At 37.7% G+C, this 18,592-nt stretch overlaps 1 protein-coding gene across 21 annotated transcripts in view; it reads right to left on the bottom strand.

The window, feature by feature from the left end:
* Positions 1-18,592, bottom strand: part of CLASP1 (cytoplasmic linker associated protein 1) — a 265,789-nt gene that overhangs the window by 147,986 nt on the left and 99,211 nt on the right. For all 21 annotated transcript variants that reach the window (XM_057317072.1, XM_057317077.1, XM_044388297.3 and 18 more), the window contains exon 8: positions 6,173-6,240. In XM_057317072.1, coding sequence (XP_057173055.1) covers positions 6,173-6,240 — 68 coding nt within the window. The remainder of the gene's footprint in view (positions 1-6,172; positions 6,241-18,592) is intronic.

Here is an 18,592-nt window from a genome sequence, read left to right as displayed (position 1 = left end):
GGTGGCTCAGTCGGTTGGTCATCTGCCTTCGGCTCAGGTCATGATCCCAGGGTCCTGGGATCGAGCCCCGCATCAGGCTCCCTGTTCAGCGGGGAGTCTGCTTCTCTCTCTCTCTCTCTCTCTCTCCCCCACCCCCACTCATGCTCTCTCTTGCTATCTCTCTCTCTCAAATAGATTAAAATCTTTAAAAAAAAAAAAAAGAAGATATAAAGAATTCTCATAGCTGAACAACAGAAAGACAAACACCAATTTAAAAATAGGCAAAGAACAGCAATCAGACAAGGAAAGGAAATAAAAGGCATCCAAATTGGTAAGGAAGAAGTAAAAGTGTCATTATTTGCAGACAAGATACTATACATAGAAAACTCTAAAGACTCTCCCCCCCCAAAAACTATGAGAACTTATAAATGAATCCAGTAAAGTTAGCAAGATACAAAATTAGTATACAGAAATCTGTTGCATTTCTATACACCAAAAACAAAGTGGTAGAAAATGAAATTAAGAAAACAATTCCATTTACAATTGCACCGAAAAGAATAAAAATACCTAGGAATAATAAACTTACGGAGGTGAGGACCTGTACTCTGAAAACTAAAACACTGATAATAGAAACTGAAGATGACATAAACAAATGAAAAAATATACCATGCTCATCCATGGATTGGAAGAATTAATATTGTTAAAATGTCCACATTATCCAAAGCAATCTATAAAATTCAATGCAACCCCATCAAAATACCAATAGCATTTTTTCACAAAATTATAATAATACTAAAATTTGTATGGAGCAACAAAAGACTCTAAACTGCCAAACCAACCAGGAAAAAGCAGAACAACACTGGAAGTATCACAATTCCAGATTTCAAGATATACTACAAAGACACCATAGTCAAACAGTATGGTACCAGCACAAAAACTGACATATAGATCAATGGAACAGAATAGAGAGCCTAGAAAATAAACCGATGTTTATATAGTTAATTAATCTATGAAAAAGGAAGCAAGACTATATAATGGGGAAAAGACTGTCTTTTCAATAAACAGTGTTGGTCCTGAAACTCATACTACACTATATGTTAACTAACTGGAATTTAAATAAAAACTTGAAACTACAGGAGGCGCCTGGGTGGCTCAGTCAGTTAAGTGTCTGCCTTCAGCTCAGGTCATGATCCCAGGGTCCTGGGATCCAGCCCCACGTCAGGCTCCCTGCTCAGAGGGGAGCCTCCTTCTCCTTCTCCCTCTGCCATTCCCCACCTCCCCTCAATTGTGCTCTCTGGCTCTCTCTCTTGCTCTCTGTCAAATAAATAAATAAAATCTTTAAAAAAAAAAAAAAAACCTTGAAACTACAAAATAAATGGTGTTGGAAAAACTGGACAGCTACATGCAAAAGAATAAAACTAAACCACTTTCCTACACTATACATAAAAATAAACTCAAATGGATTAAGTACCTAAATGTGAGACCTGAAACTGTAAAACTCTTAGAAGAAAAAATAGGCAGTAACTTCTTGGACATAAACCTTAGCAACATTTTCATAGATTATGTCTCCTCAGGCAAAAGAAATAAAAACAAAATAAACTATCAGGACTACATCAAAATGTCGAGGTCCCTGCTCAGTGGGGAGTCTGTTTCTCCCTCTGCCCTCCCCCCCATGCTCACTCTCTTTCTCTCAAATAAATAAAATCTTTAAAAAAAAAAAGAGATCTTGCCATTTGTAACAACATGAATGGACTTAAAGGGTATTATGCTAAGTGAAACAAGTCGGACAGAAAGACAAATACCGTATGATTTTAGCTACATGTGGAATCGAAAAAACAAAAAGAATGAATGAACACAGAAACAAAAAGGAGAAACAGACTCATAAATAACAGAGAACAAACTGATGGTTGCCAGAGAGGCGGGGAGTGGGAAAATGGCCAAGATGGGTGAAGGGAAATGGAAGGTACAGGCTCCCAGTTATGGAATGAATAAGTCACAGGGATGAAAGGTAGAGCATAAGGAATATAGTCAATAGTACTGTAAAAGTGCTGTCCGGTGCCAGATGGTGGCTATACTTCTAGAACATACAGAGCTGTGGAATCACTATGCTGTGGACCTGAAACTAATGTAACACTGTGTGTCAACCATACTTCAATTAAAAAAAAATAAACACACAAACAACCCTTAAAAAAAAAAAGGACACCGGAACTCAATACAGATTTTTCCAAAGAAGATCTACAAATGGCCAACAATCACATGTAAAAACGCTCAACAGTCATTAGGGAAATGCAAATCAAAACCATAATGACAACACTTCACACCCACTAGGATGACTATAATCAAAGAAACAGACAATAACAAGTATTGACTTAAATATGAATAAATTACAACTCTCATACATTGTCGGGGAGAATGTAAAATGGTGCAGCCACTTGGAAAATAAGGTGCCAGTTAGGCAAAGGTTAAACACTGAATTACCACATCAGCCAACAATTCCACTGTAAGGTACATACACAGGAGAAATGAAAACATCTCCACATAAAAACTTTCAAATATTCATGGTACCATTGTTCACAAGAATCAAAACATAGACACAACCCAAATGTCTATCAACTGATGAGTGGATAAACATAAGGTGGTATATCTATACAACAGTGAACTATTATCAGCCATAAAAAGGAATGAAGTACTAATACATGTTACCCCATGGGTGAATCCTGAAAACATTATGCTAAATGAAAGAAGCCACACATAAAAAGCCATATGTTATATGACAGCATTTAGCAAATCCCTTGAGACAAAAGTAGGTTGTCGGGGACTGGGAGAAGGAAATTGGGGGCGCTAATGGTCAGAGGTATTCTTGAGGGTGATAAAAATATCCTAAAATTAGATAATTGCACACTTTTACACAATTATCAAATATATAAAAAAATTATACACTTCAAAAAAGTAAATTTTTGGTATAGACTTATCTCAATATTTAAAATATACTGATAATCCCCCCCAAAATAATCCAACACGCACTTCTAATAAAAACTTAGATAAATAGGAATAGATGAGAACTACCTCCTCTTGCCAAAGAACATCTACAATTAACAACACACTTAGTTGTGAAAGATCTAAGACTAGGAACCAGGTAAGGAGGTCTACTCCCACCACTTATAACGTAGAGGAGGAAATTCTAGCCAGTGCAATAAGGCAAGAAAAAGAAATAAGAAGTATATAAATCTGAAAGAGATAAAACTACTGCTATTTGCAGATGATTTGTCTATGTAGAAAATGCCAAGGAATCTACAAAAACTCCAAGAACAGAAAACTTCAGAAAGGTTACAGTCTACCAAACAAGCAGCAAACTGAAGACAGCAGAGGGTGGAGAGTTGAGAAGTAGAGCAGTCAGCGGTCTGACGGTCTGACATGCAGAGGAGTTCAAAAACTGGTTATACTGGGAGCCAGTGAACAAAAAAACCCCCAAAATTAGAGGAGGGTTTTATTATGTTCCGACTGGGGTTTTCTATGCTATCTAAATAAATGTTCAATGACTCGAGCAAAGAAGGAAACTAGGCAGTTTGCTTTTGACAGCTACTGAACATCTTACCAGTCTCTCAAAGTTACCATAAAAGGACTGAACTTATTTGGGTTAAGAATTCTAAAATCTTTATACATACCCTTTTAGGTGATTCTGTTTTGGTTCTAGCAATTAAAAAGTAATACTACATATAGACAGCAAAAAGCTGAAATTTTAAGGTCTCTAATAAGTCTTTAATTATGATTTCTTTACCATCTGCTATTTTTAACACAGATGCCTAAAAGAACCGTCTTCATTTTCAATCCTACCCCCTTACCATATATACACACATATATGGATATGCAGGGGCAATTTTACAACACATGGAGGTTTAGAATAACATGCTGTGCCACACCCAAAGCCACAGGATTTTAGTACTCTTGATTAAATCATGTGTGTCATGTTCATTAAAACTCATAGAGTATACAAACGCTCTCCTGGGCAAGGCCTCCAGCATGGGTGTGGTTCTTCTCCCCAGTGCCAGTATTACAATGAGATTCTGTTTCACAGTTATGATTTATAGCACAGGCTATAAAGCACAAACTCATTTTTCAGCCACCACCACTACCCCTTTACCTGGTACTTTCTGTCTTGATACCAACAAGTTTTAAACTAGGAAGCCACACAAACTAAACAAATACAAACAGAATTAAAAGCACATGTCTGGCAACTGGCTGAGAAGCCCTGCCCTTGTACACCACCAACTCCACTCATTACAGAAGCATAACTCCATGGCCAGAGTTCTGGTCCTAGCTCTACCATGGATCCAATGTAAAGCATATATAAAAGTATATATAAAAGTAGGGGGCGCCTGGCTGGCTCAGGCACTACAGTGTGTGACTCAATCTCAGGGTTGTAAGATCGAATCCCACATTGGGTACAGAGATTACTTAAAAATAAAATCTTAAAAAAAAAAGTAGGGGGCAATGTACAGAAGTTATGCCATGATAAAATTATATACAAATTATACAGTAACAGACAAATGAACTGTAAGCGAAAATGAAAAAATGAACACTGATTTACTGGTGATAGCAGAATTGTTGTGAATACTTTGCCCTTTTAATATTATATATTTACAAACATATGGAAGGAAGAGAAATAAGGGGGATTAATGAAAGCATGTTTACAACTCTTTAAGCATTCTATAAGAAACATACTATGCAAAGACAAATTCCTTACTGGTAATGATAGGTACACAGCAGAGTAGGACTTAAAAGACCTACATCCTGTTCCCTGCTCGCTATGTACTAGGAGTGACATTCCCCAAAGTGACAACCTTTTTTTTATGACTTTAAGATTTTCAAAATTCGACAGCTATGCTGTGATCTAAGATCCCTAGCAATTCAGAAATTGCTATGATGCAGTGAGGTATTCAAAAGTTAGAAAAAGTTCTTGGTAGCAACTGCTTTGTGAGGACTTCACTGATACAGACTTCTACATCAAATTCACTTGCCTTTTCTTTACCTTCTGGAATCACAAGAAATATCCACTTGTCCTCAATCATCATCACAAAGTATAGTAAAAGGAATGTAAGTTCCAGAAACATTAAGTCACAATTCAAGTCTCAGTCATTATTTTGTTTATTTATTTGACAATATTCACTGCATACCTATGCCACATGCCAGGGACCTTTTGAGGCACTAAGGATAAAGAAGGGAATAATACAATGTTCTTGCCCCCATGAATAAACAAATTATCTTGCAGTGATATGCAGTAAGAAATAACGTTAAACATAATGAAGGCACAGAGCTCCCTTAGGACATCAGATGTGCTATACTTGCTGGCCTTGGTAATGAAGTGTGTCTGTAGCCGAGGTCTGGATGGAATTGAGGAGGAGGGCCACAGAGACACCCAGGGGACAAATGTTTCAAGCAGAAAGAATCATAAGCGCAGAGGCCCTGAAGCAGGAGAAGCTTGGAATGTTCAAAATTAGCAACGAGGTCAATACGACTGGAGCCAAGAGAACTCTGGGGAAGAATATCAGATGACATCAGAATGGTGGTCAGCATCAGATCATGTGCAGCACCCGGTGGGCCATGGTGAGCCACTGAACTGCAGTCTCTACGTGATCGAAAACTTCTGGAGGATTCTGAACCGGCGATTAACATCACATCAATTACATCCTAAAAAGATTACTCTAGGGGTGCCTCGCTGGCTCAGTCGACACAGCATGGGACTCAATCTCAGAGTCATGAGTTCAAGTTCCACATTGGGCATGGTGCCTACTTGAAAATTTTTTTTAAAGTTAAAAATAATAAAAATGAAAGGATTACTCTGATTGCTCTGTGAAAACCAGCCGTTAGGTGCTTGGGGAGAGCAACAGCAAGGACACTGGTCAGGAGGCCACCACAAGAGCAAAGGTAAAAGACTACAAGGACTTGATCTAGGAGGAGAGGCGACTACAGACAGAATGCCTGGGATTCCAAGCTCATGAGTTCAGTATGGGCTCCAAAAGAAAGTAAGCGACAACCCCACAGTTTCCGGCCTGGGAAAGGGGGTAAATGGCGGTAAGTCTTCAGACCTAGAAACTGTCCTCAAGATATCAAATTCAGCTGTTCAGAACTAGGGTAAGTATTACTGACCTAAAACTGAAAAGGCAAATATAGATCGATTGCTTTTTCTACTCACCATTTGCTGACTGTATCATGTTTCCAGATTTTTGGACTTCATCAAATTTTGTAAAAATGACATTCAACCTGTATGAAAAAAAAATACAAGTATATATAGAAACTATTAACTATCACCGTTTACAATTATATTAAAATACTAATGTGAAGTTGAGTCACACTCCAAAAAGAAAAAAAAAATCAAGGATACAAACCCACCTAATAACAAAAACAGTAACAACATTAATAACACCCAACAATAATCGAGCACTTATTATACACCAAGCATTGACTTAGGGCAGTCTCTCTGAAAGATTTCAGTTAATCCTTACAAGAGCCATATACAAGATTATTATCATCCCCATTTTACAGATGAGGAACTCAAAACCAGATAACTTACTTAGGGTAACATGGTTGAGTGCAGGTGGAGATGGCAGCCCTAAGAGTAAGAATCCAGGGCCCATGCTTTCAGGCACTGTATTAAATGGACTGACTGCTCTACACAAAATGTATACATTATGAAAAGCCTATGTTTCTCCTCTTTCTGCCTAAGCACAGACTGGTGATTACTTAGGATAAAGATTTTCAAAATGCATTGCCATTACAATATAAAGGCTTTTCTGTGACTTACGGTTAATTAAAAAATGCTATAAAAATGTCTCTAGAAACAAACACTGTGACTAAATAATCTTTAACTGAAAAAAATCTACATGACATTTATTTTCTACTAATGGATCAATGTCACCTTGACATTGAAATTGAACCAAAACTCCTCAACCAGTCAAAATATTCCATCCTAGTGACAACAGTAATGAGAGAAAAATTGGGGGTAGGGCGGGGTAGAGGGGTGCTAATCTTGCCTGGTAGAAGTCAAGAAAAAACTAGGCTTTCCCAAGCAAAACACAGATACATCGGAAGAAATGTAAAGGCTGAGAGTCCAAAGCAATGTACTTCTGCATTCAAACCCATGCCATCCATTTCAGGGACCAGACTAGAAATTTTGGCACTTGCTTACAAACTGTCCTGTCATACAAGCTCTAATCAGTTCAAACATGTTTGTCTTTTCTTCGCAACTAGAATGGACTCTCCTTCAAGAGAGGGATGGGAACTATATACTTCTGGTGTTCTGTACACACCAAACGCTATGTCATACAGGAACATGTTACAACACCATGTGAATCTTGTTCTGCCCTCACTACGGAAATCAGGTACATTCTGGCCTCCATAGTTCATTCACTGAGTCCAGCACTGAGCTGGCCAGATGCTGAGTGTGTAAAGTTCTTAACTTCTAAAGCTTTTACTTCATTCTTTTCTACTTAGAATGTCACATTCTAAGTAACAGGGGAGCCAAAAGTACACATCAGCAAAGAGAGGTAAAATGAAGTGGATGAAGGAGTCTGACATACTATACTGCCTTTCCCCCCCTTCCCGTTCCATGGCAGATATCAATCTTTTTTGCCCATCTTTCCATCTAAGCCCAGATGTAGCCTCAAAATCCTTCTCAAAGCCGCTCCAGGCAGCCACTACCAATTAATCCAAGTTGACACTGAATTACAAAAATCTTATTTGTCATCTCAGGACCAGATAGGAGTAAAACTCACTTTCAAATCCAGAGGTTGCTAAAGATCTGGAAAAATGCCTTAGAACCAATTTCTTATGATGTTTCCATCACCTTCCCTCTTAAAAGCACCAAAGATCTCCAGTGGCTTACAAAGCACATAAATAATATCACCACACAGGTTGCCAGGGCATGCCCTGACCAACTTACCACTTTATTGTGTCACAACTACACCCTCTGACGTGAGCATGCCTGCAAGTTTGCAAGTTAGGAACAAGGTATACCTCTCGCCTGGTTGTTCTAAAATTCGTGCGAGGGCAAGAATTTCATTCGTTGTCAGAAGAGTAGTCACCATTCTCGATGGCCACTGCAGAAGAGTCTGCGGACGCTCTCTCTGTGGAAATGTCTACTTACTGGGGCCACATCACCCACAACTACAACAAGCTACCCACAAGCTGGCCCAAACAACCAGGTATGAGAATGCTAAAAAGATTACTGTTTTTGGTACCTGCACTTTAATTCAGAATTCCCTCAGACAGGTGTGCCTCTCCCTCTACTTAAACTTCTGTCTCACTAGCTGCCTCATTCTCTGCTTGGCAGTGTCTATACAGGGGCTCCTAAGGAGGTTACCACGTCAAGAGATTAGTAACCTGGCTTCAAGACAGTCTAACACCAACAAAGAATTCCTGAGGAATGACTTTTTGCCTTTAGCTCTTAACACAGCAATACAAACTGCCTCTCTGGGACCAACGAATTTGCATAAACCCGAAAGGGTGAGTTTTATACATTCAAAGACACTGAATATATAACTAATGATTACTCTCTGAACCCACTAACTTCTTTTTTCATTTTAAATCTCTGGATCTCAAATTTAAATTACATTTCTTTAATACTTTGACAAACAACCAATACCATTTTCCCTTGGTTTTTCTGAATTCAAAATTTATATTCAACTCTTCGATCCGACCAGCATTTATTTTACTATAAGATCTAGACCTAATTATTCCTTCCTAGAATATCTTATAAATTTAGAGGCACCTGGGTGGCTCAGATCATGATCTCAGGGTTGTGAAATGGAGCCCCATGTCAGGCTCCGTGCTGGGTGGGGAGTCTGCTCAAGATTCTCTCTCTCCTTCTCCCTTTGCCCCCCAACTTCCTGGCTCGCTTGTGCTTTCTCTCTCTCACTCACTCAAAATATAAATAAATAAGTAAATAAATAATTTTAATGATTAAAATAATTTCATAAAAGCAAATACCAGTATGCTCACAATCAACAAGCCCCATCCATACACTCAGAGCTTTTAATTGACTTTTTAGTCCACTACTCTTACATATGAGCAGATAACCAAGCAAAGATATGTGAGCAAAGCTTTTAAAGTGAAAGACACCAAGATGAACACACACTCCAAAATCACAACATACAGGAAAAAAAAAGGCAATGAGAAGTTTTTAAAATATGCCATTAGTACTTCCAAAGAGATAAAATACTGCAATTATAAAAGCTAAGAGGGAAGGAACCCTTCAAAATGACAGAATAAGGACCTCTAAAAATCTGCTCCTCCAAAGAAGAAAAGAAAACATTGGCAAAATCTGTCAAAATCCAGTTTTTCAGGCTCTGGAAATTAAATAAAGGCTTGCAACAGTTCACGGAGCATTTTTCAAGAAAAATGGCTAAATCTTGGTAAGGACAACAAGCTTTTCACGGTTTTGCTGCGCCTTATTTCCATCTCCAACTCACTAGCTAAAAATCAACAGCCTTGCAATCATGATATTTTGAAAACCAGCAGCCTTGAAGGCACTGGGAGGAGCTGAACAAGTTTGGAGTGCCATAAAAATCCCCATTCTAAGAGAACTGTAATTATTACACTTGTCTGGCATATCCCAGAATCCCCATTCGCAGGGTTTTATTTTACCTGATTCACAGCACACTCAGTGGGAGAGACTCTTCCCTGAAGCCATGACCAAAAAGAATCAGCAACAACTACTTAACATGGCAGCTGCCTGAGATGATAAAACCGGAGCAAAGACACTGACCAAAAAACTTCGAAAGAAAAACAGAGGATGATATATTCACAGGGAACTTGGAAAAAATCTGACATATTCCTGGGAATCTGGAAGGCTACCCATATGTGCAAGACTGTAAGAAAGTCTGAGGAAAGGCCTACGAAGACACTAACGTCTCATGTCTGGCTGACCTGGAGGCTCTGCACAAGCAGGCAATACACGGGAAGGCAGAGCTGTATTAACTGCCTGCCAGAACACTGAAAACATTCCTCAACATACTCAGACAGCCCTTCAGCAGAAGCTGCGAGATTCACTAGCTGAAGGCCTTCAAGGAAATCTCTAAGCATTAGCTGAACACTAAGGTAACCAAGCAGAGACTTCAGTAGCCATAAATATAAAAAAAAAAGACTTGATGGAATTAGTTCAGGAAAATCACTTCGGCAAGAAGCAACAAAACAAACACCACCAACAAATCGAGAGAGAGCGAGAGAGAGCGAGCAAATGTGATTTCCAAAGTAGTCACAACAGATTATTGTAAATGACCTGCTTCAACTGGCCAAGTATAAAAAAATTATACACGTGAGAAACAAGAAAATATGGCCCAGACAGGGGAAAAATATTAGTCGACAGAAACTATCCTTAAAAATTAACAAGACAGAAACTAACTAACTAACTATCCTTAAAGGAAGCCCAGACACTGAACTTACTAGATGAATATCTGAAATCAACTATTATAAATATGTTGCAAGAACTGAAGGAAATTACTTCTAAGGAACTAAATGAAGGTATAAGAACGTGTCAACAAATAGAGAATATCAATGAACAGAAAACATTAAGAATCACAGAGAAATTCTAGAAATGAAAAGTACAAAAACTGAACTAAAAAATTCACTAGATGGGGTGTCTGGCTGGTTAGTCAGTAGAACATGCAACTCTTGATGTCTGGGTTGTGGGTTCAAGCTCCATGTTGGTACAGAGATTACCTAAAAAAAATAAAATCTTTTACAAAAAATAAACAAGAGGGGTCAACAACAAATTTTGCTGGGAGAAGAAAAAAGTTGTAAACTTGAAGATGAATCAATTGACAATACCCCGTCTGAGAAACAACAACAACAACAAAAAAAAACAACAGAAAAAAAAAAAAAAGAACAGAGTCTAAGAGTTCATGTTCTTATAATACCAACATACCAACATATATATAATGGGAATACCAGAAGAAGAGGAGAAAGAAAAAAGGACAGAATATATGGAGAAATAATGGCCAAAAACTTCACACATTTTATATAAAATTTTAATCTACATGCTCAAGAAGCTCAACAAACTTCAAATAGGATAAACTTAAAGAAATCCTAACCTAGACACAAGAGAAACAAACTGTTGGAAGAAAAGACAAAGAGAAAATATATTTTTTTTAAAGATTTTATTTATTTATTTATTTATTTGACAGAGAGAGAGAGACAGCCAGCGAGAGAGGGAACACAAGCAGGGGGAGTGGGAGAGGAAGAAGCAGGCTCCCAGCAGAGGAGCCTGATGTGGGGCTTGATCCCAGGACCCTGGGATCACACCCTGAGCTGAAGGCAGCCACTTAACGACTGAACCACCCAGGCCTCCGACAGAGAGAAAATCTCGACAGCAACAACAAACAAGCCAGGAAACAACAAATGTTGGCAAGGATGTGGAGAAAGGGGAATCTGCTTACACTCTTGGTGGGAATGCCAGCTGGTGCAGCCACTCTGGAAAACAGTACGGAGGTTCCTCAAGAAGTTAAAAATAGAACTACCCTATGACCCAGCAATTGCACTACAAGGTATTTACCCAAAGATACAAATGTAGTGATCCAAAGGGGCACCTGCACTCCAATGTTTATAGCAGCAATGTCCACAATAACCAAATATGGAAAGACCCCAGATGCCTAATGACAAATGAATGGATAAAGAAGATGTGGTATATATACATATAAACAATGGAACATTACTCAGCCATCAGAAAGGATGAAATCTTACCATTTACATCGACGTGGATGGAACTGGAGGGTATTATGCTGAGCAAAATAAGTCAGTAAGTCAATCAGAGAAAAACAATTATCATATGGTTTCATTCATATGAGGAATATAAGAAACAGCTCAGAAGATCATAGGGGAAGGGAGGGAAAACAGAATGGGAAGAAATCCGAGAGGGAGACAAACCATGAGAGATTCTTAACTGTGGAAAAGAAACTAAGGGTTGCTGGAAGGGAGATGGGTGGGGGGATGGGGTAACTGGGTAATGGGCATTTAAGAGGGCACGTGATGTGATGAGCACTGGGTGTTATAGGCAACTGATGAATTACTGAACTCTACAACTGAAACTAATGATGTACTATAAGTTGACTAAATTTAAATTTAAAAAAAAGCAAGCAACAGAGAAGCCACTCATTATGTAAAAAAAAAATTCTCAATAAGATAAATAATTTCTCATTTAAAAAAAAAAAAAAAAACCAACAGTGGAGACCAGGTGGCAGTGGGATGACATATTCAGTCCCGAAATTTAAAATCTCAACCAAGTATACTTCAATATTTTGATAATAAACAAGCAAACACATACATATATAAAATAAAACATAAAAATCTCAATCAAGAATTCTACATCCAACAAAATTATCCTTCAAAAATGAAGCCGAGAATCTTCTCTGGACCAAAGATATTTCAGTCTTTACATGAAGTCATACTCCCAATACAATGAATTACAGACTCTGAGTGGAGGAAAAATAAAGGAGAATTTAAGACATTCCTAGATGAACAAAAAAATTAGACAAGTCCTTCAGTTTGAAATGAAAGAAGACCATACATTAGCCCCAATCCACATGACAGTATAAAAAACACTAGTAAAAGTAACTTCAAAGGTAAACATAGAACCTAGGTATATAAAACAGATACTATAAATGTATTTTGTTGTTGTTTTTAACTTTTTCTTGTCCTACGTGACTTAAAAGGAAACTACATAAAGCAAGAAGTATAAAACTGGTGGGCTGTAATACATACAGATGTATAAATAAACACAGCAGAAGAAAGGAGGGGAGAAAACTATATAGAGGTAAGGTTTTAATACTAAAATTAATTAAGGGTAATAAATCTAACTAGGCTTCTATAAATTAAGATGTCTGTAATATATACAGATGTATAGATAAACAGCAGAAAAAAGGAGGGGAGAAAACTATATAGAAGTAAAGTTTTTAGGGGAGCCTGGGTGGCACAGCGGTTAAGCGTCTGCCTTCGGCTCAGGGCGTGATCCCGGCGTTATGGGATCGAGCCCCACATCAGGCTCCTCCACTATGAGCCTGCTTCTTCCTCTCCCACTCCCTCTGCTTGTGTTCCCTCTCTCGCTGGCTGTCTCTATCTCTGTTAAATAAATAAATAAAAAAATCTTAAAAAAAAAAAAAAGGAAGTAAAGTTTTTAATACTGAAATTAATTAAGAGTAATAATTCTAACCAGGCTTCTATAAATTAAGATGTCAACTGAAATCCCCAGAGCAAACACTAAGAAAATAATTCCAAAAAAGTATAGTAAAAGAAACAAGAAGAAAATTTAAATGGTACACAAGAAAATATATATTTCATACAAAATAAGGCAGTAATGAAGAAGCAAGAGACAAAGAAGTTGTGACATAGAGAACACAAATAGCAAAAGAGCAGAAATGAAGTCTACCTTACCAGTACTACATTAAATATAAATGAATTAAGCACTCCAATGAAAAGGCAAAGATTATCAGAATGAAAAAAGAAACAACACCCAACTATATGTTACCTACAAGAGACTCACTTAAGATACAAAAACACAGGGGCACCTGGGTGGCACAGCAGTTAAGCGTCTGCCTTCGGCTCAGGGTGTGATCCCAGTGTTATGGGATCGGGCCCCACATCAGGTTCCTCTGCTATGAGCCTGCTTCTTCCTCTCCCACTCCCCCTGCTTGTGTTCCCTCTCTCGCTGGCTGTCTCTCTCTCTCTGTCAAATAAATAAATAAAATCTTTAAAAAAAAAAAAAAGATACAAAAACACAGAGAAAGCAAAAAGAAAGAAAAACATATTCCATCAAACAGTGCTTGAAAGAGGTCTCGAAGGACTATACTATTATCAGGCAATACAGAGTTTAGGACAAAAATTGCTACCAGGGACAAAGAAGGACATTTTACAATGACAAAAGGGTCAATATATCAGGAAGACATCACATGCACCCCTAAACAGAGCCCCAATACATATGAAGCAAAAAGTGGAAGAACTGGAGAAATAAATAATTCAGCAGTATTAATTGGAGACTTCAGTATCACACATTTCAATAACTAACAACAGAATACAGATACTTCTCAAGTGCACATGGAACATTCTCCTGGACAGAGCACATGCTAGGCCATAAAATGAGCCTAAAACAAATTTCAAAGAACTGATATCATAGAACAAAGAAATTATGAAATCTATGATCATAATAGGATAAAATCAGATATCAATGACAAATAGAAATGAGAAAGTCACAAATAATGTAAGAATTTAACAAAACGCCTTTTACGAAGATGGCGCCAAAGCCTAAGAAGGAAGCCCCTGACCCTCCCAAAGCCGAAGCCAAAGCAAAGGCTTTGAAGGCCAAGAAAGCGGTGCTGAAAGACATCCACAGCCACAAAAAAAAAGATTTGCACGTCACCTACATTCCGATGACCCAAGACTCTGCATCTCCGAAGGCAGCCCAAATATCCTCAAAAGAGCGCCCCCAGGAGAAACAAGCTTGATCACAATGCCATCATCAAATTCCCCCTGACTACTGAGTCAGCCATGAAGAAAACAGAAGACAACAACACACTTGTGCTCATTGTGGATGTCAAGGCCAACAACACCAGATCAAACAGGCTGTGAAGAAGCTCTATGATATTGACGTGGCCAAGGTCAACACCTTGATCAGGCCTGATGGAGAAAAGAAGGCATATGTTCGACTGGCTCCCGACTATGATGCTTTGGATTTTGCCAACAAATTTGGGATCATCTAAACTGAGTCCAGCAGGCTAAATCTAAATATAAATTTTTTCACCATAAAAAAAAAGAATTTAACAAAACGCTCCTAATAACAAAGAGATCGAAGATAAAAACAAATGGGAAATTTAAAAAATACTTTGAGATGAATAAAAATGAACACACAATGTACACAACACAGGATGCAGCTTCAGCAGTACTTATAAAGTAGTACTTGTATAGTACTATAAAAGAAATTTATAGGCAAAGATGTCTACATTAAAATAGAAGATACCAAATCAGTAACTTAATCTTCTGCTTTAAAAAACTGGGAAAGTAAACCAGCAAAAAGAAAATTATAATAAATATTAAAGCATAAATATATGAAATAGGAAATAGAAAAATAAAATCAACAAGCCAAAAGTTAGTTCCTTGGGGAAAAAAAAGTCAACAAATTTGACAAACCATTAATGTGACCAGAAAAAAAAAGAGAAGACTTGAATTACTGAACTTAGAAGATGAAAGAAGGCACATTACTAGCTCCCTTAGAATAAAAAGAACTACAAAAAAAACCCCACTATGAACTGTGTCAAACACTAGAACACTTAGAGAAAGTAGACAAATTCCTAGACTGACACAAACTACCAAAACTGATTCAAAAAGAGACAAAATCTGACTAGACCTATAACCAAGAGATTAGATTAGTAATCAAAACATATCCCTAAAGCAAAGCCCCAGACTACATGGCTTCACGTGTAGTAAATTCTAACAAATATTTAAAGAAGAATTAGCACCAATCATTCACAAAATCTCGTGAAATACAGATGAGAATGGAGGAAACTGGGAGGGGGGAAGCAGAGAGGAGAGAAAGAAAGGAACTCTGTATTTTCCAGCCAGTTTTTCTACATCTAAAAATACAAAAAATAAAGTCATTAATTAAAAAAAAAAAGATATAATACCTTCTAAAACTGGAAAAAGGGGGAGGGAACATTTTCCAATTCATTCTATGGGGCAAATATAATAATAACACCAAAACCAGGAAAAAGACATCACAATAAAAGGTAAGTACAGACCAATATTCCTTATGCATCCAGCAGCATATAAAAAGAGTTATACACCATGACCAAGGGGAACTGATCCCAAGAATGCAAGGTTGGTTTAATATCTGAAAATCAATTAATGTAATACAATATATCAACAGAATAAAAACCACGGTCACATAATCATCTCAACAGATGCAGAAAAAGTACTTAACAAAATCCAACATTCTTTCATGATAAAAAACACTTGTCAAACTTCTTCAACCTCATAAAGTCATATACCAAAAAAAGCCACAGCTAACAACACTGAAAAACAAAGCTTTTCTCCTGAGATCAGGAACAGGGCAATGCTGTTCCCTCTCACCACCTCTATTCAATATTATACTGGAAGTTCTAGCCTGGGCTTTTAGGCAAGAAAGAAGAATAAAAGGCATTCACATTGGAAAAGAAAAAGTAAAGTATCTCTTTTAGCAGAGGCCATATTTTGTACACCATCTAGGGACTTCAGCAAGGTTGCCAAATTCAAGACCAGCATTTTAAAAATCAATTGTATTTCTATATATTAGCAACAAACCATCTACAATTGAAATTAAGAAAAAAATCTGCTTTTAATAGCATCAAAAGAATAAAATACGGAGGAATAAATTTAACAAAAAAGTGCAAGACTTGTCCACTGAAAACTACTAAGCAATTGTTTAAAGTCAATAAAGACATTCCATGTTGATGGATTGGTAGACTTAATGTTTTTAAGATGGCAATATTCCCCAAACTCAATATAAACTCAGTTCCTATCAAAATCCCAGAAATTTTTCCCAGAAATTGAAAAATGCACCCTAAAATTTGTATGGACATGCAAGACATCCAGAATAGCCAAAACAATCTTGAGAAGAAGAATAATCTTGGATTTCAAAACTTACTACAAAGCTATCAGTGAGGTACTAGTAGAAGGACAGGTATATAGATCAATGGAATAGATCTAAGAATACAAAAAGAAATCCTTACATTAATGATCAACTGATTTTCAACAAAGGTACATAAAATTTCTAAAAACGACAATGAGATACCCATTAGGATGGCTATTACCAAAAAATAAAACAAAACAAGAACACAAAATAACAACTGTTGGCACTGCTGGTAGGAATGCAAGATGGTACAACAGCTATGGAAAACAGTATGGTGGTTCCTCAAAAAATTAAACATAACAGTATATAATCCAACACATCCACTTCTGAAACCTAACGAAAAGAACTGAATGCAGGGAATGTAGAAGAGATCTGTATATTCATTTTCACAGCAGCATTAGTCACAACAGCCAAAAAGTGGAAGCAGTGTCCATCAACAGAGGAACGGATAAACAAAATGTGATATATACATACAGTGGAATTTTATTCAGCAATACAAAGGAATGACTCATGGTATAATATGGTAGAACTTTGAAAATATTGTAACTGAAAGAAGGCAGTCAAGAAAAAGTTACATTGTGCGTGATTTGCATGATATGTCCCAAAACAGGCAAATCCATAGAAATAAAAAGTAGACTAGTGGTTGCCAGGGGTTAGGTAGAAGAAAGAAATAGTGACTGTTTATGGATACACGGATTCTTTTCGAATGTTCTAAAACTTGATAGCAGTGACAGCTACACAACTTTCTGAATATACTTAAAACAACCAAACTTTTCGGGGCGCCTGGGTGGCACAGCGGTTAAGCGTCTGCCTTCAGCTCAGGGTGTGATCCCAGCGTTATGGGATCGAGCTCCACATCAGGCTCCTCCGCTATGAGCCTGCTTCTTCCTCTCCCACTCCCCCTGCTTATGTTCCCTCTCTCGCTGGCTGTCTCTACCTCTGTCGAATAAATAAATAAAATTAAAAAAAAAAACTAAACTTTTCACTTTATTTATTTGAGACAGAAAGCACGAGTGGGGGGAGGGGCAGAGGGAGAAACTAAACTTTTCACTTTATTTATTTGAGAAAGAAAGCACGAGTGGGGGGAGGGGCAGAGGGAGAAGCAGACACCCTGCTGAGCAGGAAGCCTGACATGGCTCAATCCCAAGACCCTGGGATCATGACCTGAGCCGAAGGCAGACGCTTAACCAACTGAGCCACCCAGGTGCCCCAAACTGTTCACTTTAAAGGGGATATGGTAAATTATAAAAACATGAAAATTATGGTATAGGAATATTTCAAGAAGGCTCTTATTTAAAAAACAGAAACAGAATGCTACAAAATGGGACCATACAATCGGAACAAGAAAGGAAAAATTTTTAAATCAAATACCCAACAGAATGGTTGGAAGATGAATTTGAGAAAATCTCCCAGAAGACAGAGCAAAATTATAAAGATAGAAACAGAGAAAAAATAAAATCAGAGGACTGGTCCAAGTGATCATAATATATTATATTTACAAATGTAAGTTCTATATTTATACACTACTCACATTTACAAACTACTTATATTTATAATAGTTATATTCTTAAAGAAACTTGCCCAGAAGAAGTTCCAGATGGAAAAGCCCTCCACGTGCACTACACAAAAAATGAAAATGGTCTCGTATAAGACCCATCATCATAAAGTTTCAAACTCTGGGGACAAAGAAAATCAAAGTTATCTACATAGGATGAAGAATCAGAATGGCTTTAGAATTCTCAGTAGAAAGACTGAAAGCTGGAATGACGCAATGGGGCAGTAGCTTTAACATTCTGAATGAGGGGGCGCCTGGGTGGCTCTGTCAGTTAAGTGTCTGCCTTCAGCTCAGGTCATAATCCCAGGGTCCTAGAAGCAAGTCCCACATCAGGCTCCTTGCTCAGCTGGGAGCCTGCTTCTCCCTCTGCCTGCTGCTCCCCCTGCGTATGGGGTGTGTGTGTGTGTGTG

The sequence above is a fragment of the Ursus arctos genome, unplaced genomic scaffold, assembly GCF_023065955.2.
Source record: "Ursus arctos isolate Adak ecotype North America unplaced genomic scaffold, UrsArc2.0 scaffold_1, whole genome shotgun sequence".
In the NCBI taxonomy this organism is placed as follows: domain Eukaryota; kingdom Metazoa; phylum Chordata; class Mammalia; order Carnivora; family Ursidae; genus Ursus; species Ursus arctos.
This window is presented reverse-complemented; position numbering and strand designations above follow the sequence as displayed.